This window comes from Ornithorhynchus anatinus, chromosome 10 (assembly GCF_004115215.2).
Source record: "Ornithorhynchus anatinus isolate Pmale09 chromosome 10, mOrnAna1.pri.v4, whole genome shotgun sequence".
Classification (NCBI taxonomy): Eukaryota; Metazoa; Chordata; class Mammalia; order Monotremata; family Ornithorhynchidae; genus Ornithorhynchus; species Ornithorhynchus anatinus.
In genome coordinates, this window is record NC_041737.1 from 31244463 (window position 1) to 31252577 (window position 8115).

An 8115-nucleotide genomic window follows, 5' to 3' on the forward strand; every position below is an offset into this window, starting at 1 on the left:
ACATATCTTTAAACTCAGGTGCTTCCCCTGAGCTCCACTTGCCCTGAACTCTACTGAGCTGGATCCTGATATCCAGTGTCTGAATCCCATGTTTACTCTTTTGTATTCTCCCAACTGTTTAGGACTGTGCTCTGCAAAGGTGGTGTTCTAAATAAATACTATTGATTCATCATTGGCCAGAATCACCCCATTTTGCCTGAACTTCCTCCAAAAGCAAGGGCAGGGATAAGGCTGAGGGTTACAGGTACAAGATGGATGGAGAAATGGCTCAGAGGAGGGAGTTGAGTTCAGTGAAGAGAGTGGTTTGAGATCAGTTGTTTAAAGACAAGTATATTAAAATATAGAAAAACATTGTATATTAAATACATATTAAAATATAGAAGATTGAAAATGAGATGTCTGCAATGCCGGATAACAAATATATTAATATTCAAAATATATCATTGTTCAGTGATTATTTCTTTGAAAAATTTGCACACCTATATATTTCTGAGCTCTTTATTTTTTGTGTGTGTGGTATATGTTAAGTGCTTACTATGAGTCAAGCAGTGTTCTAGGCGTGGGATAGATGCAGGTTTATAAGGCCAGATATAGTCCCTGTCTCCTATGGGACTTACAGTCTAAGAAGGAGGGAGAGCAGGTATTCAATCTCCATTTTGCACTTGAGGAAACTGAGACGCAGACTTGCCCAAGGTCACACAACAGACACGTGGAAGAGCTGGGATTAGAATCCAGGTCCTCAAGCTCCCCAGCCTTATGCTTCATCCACTGGCCAAACTGCTTCCCACAGATGGTTTTCTGTAGCTTTATCCAGGTTCACAGTTCTGACCTTCTAACAAGTGCCCAATGTGGGGTTATATCTTTTCAGCTTCAGGGGGGACCCTTAATGAATTGTCCTCATTTGGCGTTTACACAGAAGGAATCTGCAACCAACCTAAATCCCAAACTACAATGCAGCCTTAGCTGGATGGGCATATAGGGAACAGAAATTTCTTAGTGGTTGAACGATCCTTCATTCTGTCATTCTGATTTACTGGGGCCCAAAGCAATCAACCCTTCTCAGGGTCGCACCTACAGAGTTTCCAGTACTCTACCAGACTTGGCTACAGGAGGGAAAGTCAAGCAGAGGCCTACCCATTCCATTCCTAGCTAGGGCAGTGGCTAGCGAGTGGCAGGCAATCTGCTACAAGTCAAAACCCACCTATGCTAGGCAGCAGCAGCGTGGGAGAGAGTCAAGGGCAGAGACTCAAGTTGACTGTGTGGAAGGAGGCAAAGGTAAACCAGTTCCGTATTTTTACCAAGAAAACTCTATGGATCCACTACCAGAACGATTACAGATGGAGAGCCGGGCATTCTGGGAAAGATGTGTCCATGGTGTCTCTAGGGGTCGGAAACGACTCGACGGCATAAGACAAGACAAAGCAATCAAACCTACCAAACCTACCTACCAAAGGCAAGTCTCCTTTGGCTTACATTGAATTCAAGGCTTTCTGATTAACTCTGAAGCACAGGAAACCTGGTGATCCAGAGGATATTGCCACTGTTAAAGGGATTGAAGCAAAGATTTTTGTATTTCCCAATCATCACTTGATCAGAAAAAGGAATAATATCTCTAGCAAGGAGGTAACCTGAGCTCTCCTCTCAATTCAGGAGGTAGGGCTCAATAAGAAAGTTGGTGGGTGAGAAAAGCATTAACTACCTTTACTGGCTATTTCCATTTTTTGGAAGGGAAAAAGAGACACACACTTATAAACCCTCTGCCAGGTAGATGAGAGTTACTCATTCCTGTGCTCTAGAATGCTAAGCTTGTTTTGGGCAGGGAACATGTTTACCAACACAACTTCTCAGTACATATACTGGGCTCAGTAAACATTCAATAAATAACACTGATTGATGAAAGCACTGGTATTCCTGTTGCAAAAAGCAACTAAGTGTCTGGGCTTCTTAAAGATCTTCCTCCCAAACACACACCCTCAAGGAAGAAGCAAAAGAATGCTTACTATCCAAAGAAAAACCTATTTCTTTTGGTTCAGGAGCAGAACACAGCGCATTGTCTATGCCCAAGAGAGGGGTTTGGGTTTGTGAATAACTTGGCTGTTTTAAATGACCTACTTATGGGGAAAATATGTAGGCAACTCTTGCAAAGAAGTCTGCATTTGTCATTTTCAAAAGCAGTTTCTTTTAAGTCTAACGTGATTCAAGGCAAATTGCCTTCCAGAATACTCAACAGTCAAAAAATTCCTCCATCTAATACTGGTCCTTAACATTATTGGGTTTTTTTTCTAGTTTTACAAGGCATCTAAAGACTGGTGGCTATTTAGCTTCTATTTCTGCTTACCACTGGCTATAACTGCGTTTTTCTATACACTAATGACCTGTGAGATGTTGAGGAAGAAAAGTGGCATGCAAATTGCCTTAAATGACCATCTAAAGCAGGTACGAAAACACAAACGATTGCTGGTTTGGGGTGTGTAATTTTCCAATTTAAAATATTTGTACCATTAGCAAACTAGATCATGTCAAACTAAAAATAGTCCTCTAGAGAAATAGATTTTGTTGCTAAGTTTTTCTTTTACATCTTCAGAATTGTATTTGGAAAATTTCCATTAAGGGTACATAATCAAAAAAGTTATAGCTATCTAGTGCTCATTTTCTACAACCTTCTTATGATGGAAAAAGGAATTCCATTTGAACTTCGATGTTCTCAACTTGCATCACTGAGATGCTAGGATAGGTCATAGCACCCTATAAGTCCCTTGTTGATGATGATGATATTGCATATTACTACTGCTCTCAGAAAAACCCAAGATAAAGAGTAGGTTAGTAGAATTTTGTTGACCTCAGGTCTTTGAATATGCCCTAAAAAATTCAGTTTGAGAATAGAATAAACGGCGACATTATTGAACAGCTTTTAAAAATCTTCATATCACTGTTTCAGAGACGTGAAGTGGCCAAAACTGTCTTCTGCCTGGTGCTTGTTTTTGCTCTGTGTTGGCTTCCCCTTCACCTCAGCAGGATTTTGAAGCTTACTATTTACGATCAAAGCGATCCCAATAGATGTGAGCTTTTGAGGTAAGAATGAGATGGTAAAAATAGGCTCCTTGATAAGATTCCTGATTTACATTCTACAAGGGCACTTAAAATTCCCAGTTGCCTCTTTCAGTCTCATTTGAGAAGTGAGAGGTCATGGAATTGAGGCAAGAGGATGAGGGGAGGGAGGGGTGGAAATGACTTGGACAATGTCATGGTTAAATATCCCAGACTTTAGTCATCTCCCCATCCTTATAAATCACTTCAAATCTGGGGAGCCTCAGCTGTGCTCTACAAGGAAAAGACAGATACAAAAGGGAGAGAAATGGGAGCGGAGTGTTTTATTAGCTCATGAACACCCTAGTAGACGTGTGGAAGCAGAAATGCATTTTCATTGAAGTATTTTGTGATGTTTTGGGATTTTCTTTTGCAGCTTTTTACTGGTTTTGGACTACATTGGTATCAATATGGCTTCACTGAATTCCTGCATTAACCCAATAGCTCTGTACTTGGTGAGCAAAAGATTCAAAAACTGCTTTAAGGTAGGAGGGCTTCATCGTTATTCTTTTTAAACCTGACTTGCCAAAGAGTCTTCCAAATTCACAGCTATTTCAGAACAAGACTTTTTTATCTTCAGTAAATTACTTATTTCACGTTTGTTTTAGGATCTGAACATGTTTGGGATTTTGGTTCGTAAACCATATTGCTGTTTCCCAATTTCCTCCCTAAACCCACACACATAGGCACACACATGCTAGTAAATATTTTCTGCATACTTAAGAAATAGGAATTATTATCAATAATATTAATAATAACCATCAAATTTGTTAAGCATTTACTATGTGCCCAGCACTGTAATAAGCAGTAAGGTAAATACAGGATAATCAGGTTGAACACAATTGATTAAATGATCACCAGAGAGAGCTGTCAAAGAGAACTTGGGGTCCAATGATTAGAATATTAACTAATAATAATAATAATTATGGTATTTGTTAAGTGCTTACTATGTGCCAGACAGTGTTCTAGGTTCTGGGGTAGATACAGGGTAATCGGGTTGTCCCAGGTGGGGCTCACAGTCTTAATCCCCATTTGACAAATGAGGGAACTAAGGCCCAGAGAAACTAAGCGATTTGCCCAAGGTCACATAGCAGACTAGTGATGGAGTCAGGATTAGAACCCCTGACCTTCTGACACCCAGGCCTGTCCTCCATTCACTAGGCCATGCTGCTTCTCATGATCAGTTCTACTCCAGCTTGTATAGCTATAGAGACTGACGACCATTTTCAAATGTTTTAAATTCTCTGTACCCTTGTGCCTTCATCTGCAAGGTAGGACTTATCCCTGCCTTGGAGGTTTTCGTTATTACTAGTTATTACTTTGACTTCGATGTTAAAGTAATATAAATACTCAGGACAGTTCCTTTTTATGTTACATTTGATAGTATAATTTTTGCCAATTTTCTCCAACTCATAATTGGTGGTGATTTAAAATAGTCTGGTCAGTTCTCCAGTACTCGCTGATTTGGATGTGTGTGTGTGTGTATGTGTGTTTCCATCCCAACCTCCTCCTTCCAGATTTTTGTATTTGAAAGATAAACAGAGGAATCATGTAGCTTTTCATTGTAAAAACGGGGAGTTTTCAAGAAAATGTCAAAAATATATTTTTGAGTGGCAGAGAAAGGATTATCATTCTAAAAAAATAATTCCTTGCTGTGTAAAAAAATTCACGTCCCTAAGAATTTACAGTCATAGTAGTCAGAGCATTTTAAGCTAAATCTTGTAGCATTCAAGTAACTAAAAACTGTAATGATAACTATTTTTATTTTGAACAGTTATGTTTGTGTTGTTGGTGCCAATCTTTTGAAGAAAAGCAATCCTTGGAGGAGAAGCAGTCCTGCTTAAAGTTCAAAGCTAACGATCATGGATATGACAACTTCCGCTCCAGTAATAAGTACAGCTCGTCATGAAAGAAGGGGTAGACATTTACATTTCAATTCTTTCTTTTAGACAGAATTGTTATTCAAATAATGGGGCATTTGAAAAGACCTGGTTTGGTGTTTGCACACAGAGACACACACACACACACACACACAAATAGTATGTGATTGCTATCATAGCATTCATAATTACGCAAGGAATCCTTGACTGCTTACCACACATTGAAGGGAGAGAAAAAGAAAAAAGAGCCCCTCATCATTAAGCACTTAAACTCTTTGATGTTAGCACTTCTCAATTTTAATAACTTCCCGAAAATGAGTATACCATTTCTAGTCCTCGTGAATTTTACTCAGAACTCTCATTTAGGAAGATGTGGAGATTTTAAATTGATTTGAATTCAACATCGAATGCAAAGGAACAGTCAGTCTTTGTAAAGCAGATTAACACATTACTCAATTAGGGATTTTTTTTGAAATCCTAGAAATAATTTACTAGGAATGTAACACTACTGACTAGATGATAATAGAGAAAGAAAATTAAAGTGTACACGAGTAGTTTAAGCAAAATTTTGGTTTTTTGGAGACTAAAAGCACACTTAAATTGTTAAGCGAATGTGAGAAAACATAATCTAAATAGTGGGCTGAATGTGAATACCCTGAAAAATGTCAGAATCCAGTGTATTGAGGAAAAAGGGAGAAAAGTTTGGAGTTTTGTTTCAACAGAGCTTTTAGAGGCTTAGGTGTCTCTTAATAGAACTCCCTCATTTTTCCCGCCAAGATTTCTGCAACAATCCTTCCACTTCACAACTGAATTTTAGGACAAAGTTAGATCAATTTTGGCATCTGTAAATATGTTGATGAACATAACTAAATGTTGATTTTTAAACTGAGGGCAGGTCCCATTATTAATACCTTTAAATAGAGAAATTCCCGTAACAAATACGTGTATTGCCTGGAGCAATGTACACGATGAATGATCAAACAACCTCCCTTTTATACTTCAATCACTTCATAGTTATGATACAAAAGCTGTTTGAAATCATCACTTTGGGAGCTTAAGATGCTAATTGACTAGTGAATATTTCCTCACTATCTAATGTCCCTCCATGAGTTTAACATTTTTTTTCCCGTATTAATGATTCTGAAGTGAAAAATACTTTTCACTACAGAATATGTACCCTGCTTAGTACTTCCCTCTACTTTCCCATTTGCCTTTTAAAACCACAAAATTCCCTCTCTTATTCTTTCATCAGTTAAGTGCCTTGGGTATGCATAAGATTAAGCATAGGAGTCCAAGAAAAATTAAGAAGAAAGAAAAGTAGGAAATGAGTTGGGATGGGAGGTAAAACCACAAAAACAGAGTTTCATTCTTGGCCTGAGGGCATGCCTGCCCTGGGTATAAAACTGCAAATGTTTTCTATTTCAAATCCAGAATAACACTGTGCAATTTACTGAAGAGTTACCCTGGGAACAAATCAGACAAGAGCTTTGACCTACTTCTAAAATATCACTGAGTATATGATTTTTTTGGGGGGAGGGGGATAGGAAGGGGAGGGACGGTCGGCAGAGAGGAAAGGGGGTAACTAGGACCACATGTAGGAAATAAGCTACCAGTGTTGTTTCTTGCCAGCACTTAAACTGATGATAAAATAGGCCAAAACATCCATTTGAGGTCATAAAAACTAGGTTAGTCCATGGAATACCTATTTTACTTTCACATTCACCAGGGAACAAACATCATTCATCCATTTTATTAACATCCCTTTTTTTCCTATGATCATAAAATACAGTTCAGGCATTAATGATGGGTACATTTTGAATTCTAAATTAGATACTGGTCAGTGTTATTTTCATGAAGTAATTTGAAAACATTTTCATTTCTATTTAAATTATAGCTGTTGTATTTAATAATCATGTAACATTTGTTTTTCCTGCACTATTTCCTTGCTAAGCCAGACATTGAAATGCAGTATTAATATAATGGGGTTCCACTTTCATTCCAAGCAAAAATTTCTGATAAAAATGAATAGTGGGAGTTGGTTGCCAAATCTGAAAGCTTGTAGACAAGGAACATGTGCAGGTCTTTATTTAGCAAATTCACATTTTTTATACTTTTTCCAAAAGGGAGTTTCAGTATTATCCAAGCTAATGATAAGGGATATTTGTGTTTGCCATGTCAACTTGAGTGGAAAAGAATAGTATTTCTTGGTACAGTTGAAACCAGTATAAGGTATTACTTTGACAATAAGTTTCCAAATAGTGTGTAAATTCAAAGTTATTTGCCAATTTCAGAAGTTGTGGAGCACAGCAGGGGTACATTCATTCAATCGTATTTATTGAGCACTTAGTGTGTGCCGAGCACTGTACTAAGCATTTGGAAAGTACAATTCGGGGTTGAAAAAGGAGCACTGAAAAAGAAGCAGCTCAAAAATATAAAATGCTAGTGCAAATTCTCCTTTTGAATTTTTTTTGGTGGTTTTTTATGATATTTGTTAAACGCTTACTATGTGCCAAGCACTGTACTAAGTGCCAGGGTAGATATAATCAGGTTGGACACAGTCCCTGTCCCACACGAGGCTCACAGTCAAAGTGTCAGGGATAACTGAATGTCTCTTAGACTGTTTATAGCTTAGTAAGGAAACACTGTATCTAACTGAAAGTATATGGTCATTTCTTTATAAAATTGTATATAACCATGTAAAATAATTTTATATTTTTTGCTTTTTAAAGTTTCAGTTACTTTAGATCTTGAGTGATTACTATGTAAACAACATGAACTATCAATAAAATTATTTTAATTGCTCATTTTAAAAGAGGCAAAAGATTTTTTCATTCTTCTTCCCCAACCCCACATACCCAACCTGATTCTTCCCCTCCTGTGGAGGAAGAATGAACTTTCGGAAAACCACATTATAGGTACCTCTCCGTATGAAAGAAAGAATGTATTCTGCGTCCTGAGCAGAGCACAAGGTTGTAGCTAGGGGTCTTATGAACAATGCATTGAAAGGTGGTGAGTGCTCTTTGAGAGTATGACCTGGGGTGGGGGTAATCAGAGATTGACACTTCTCTGCAAAAATCGAATAAAATCAAAAACAAAGTTCTGGAAGGATGGTGATTCTCTGATCACCTTTAGCACAGTTTCATGGATG

General features: G+C 37.8%; 1 protein-coding gene and 1 non-coding gene across 2 annotated transcripts in view; both read left to right on the top strand.

Moving 5' to 3' along the window:
• EDNRB (endothelin receptor type B) overlaps window positions 1-7783 on the top strand; it is a 32258-nt gene extending 24475 nt beyond the window's left edge. Inside the window, exons 5-8 of the mRNA XM_029073748.2 lie at window positions 2287-2436; window positions 2939-3072; window positions 3464-3572; window positions 4862-7783. Of these exons, the coding sequence (XP_028929581.1) occupies window positions 2287-2436; window positions 2939-3072; window positions 3464-3572; window positions 4862-4996 (528 nt within the window). The 3' untranslated portion in view covers window positions 4997-7783. The remainder of the gene's footprint in view (window positions 1-2286; window positions 2437-2938; window positions 3073-3463; window positions 3573-4861) is intronic.
• LOC114814884 lies at window positions 1054-1191 on the top strand. The gene has a single exon (XR_003762680.1). It is a non-coding gene; the product is annotated as a small nucleolar RNA SNORA7 (small nucleolar RNA).
• Window positions 7784-8115: the final 332 nt, after the last annotated feature.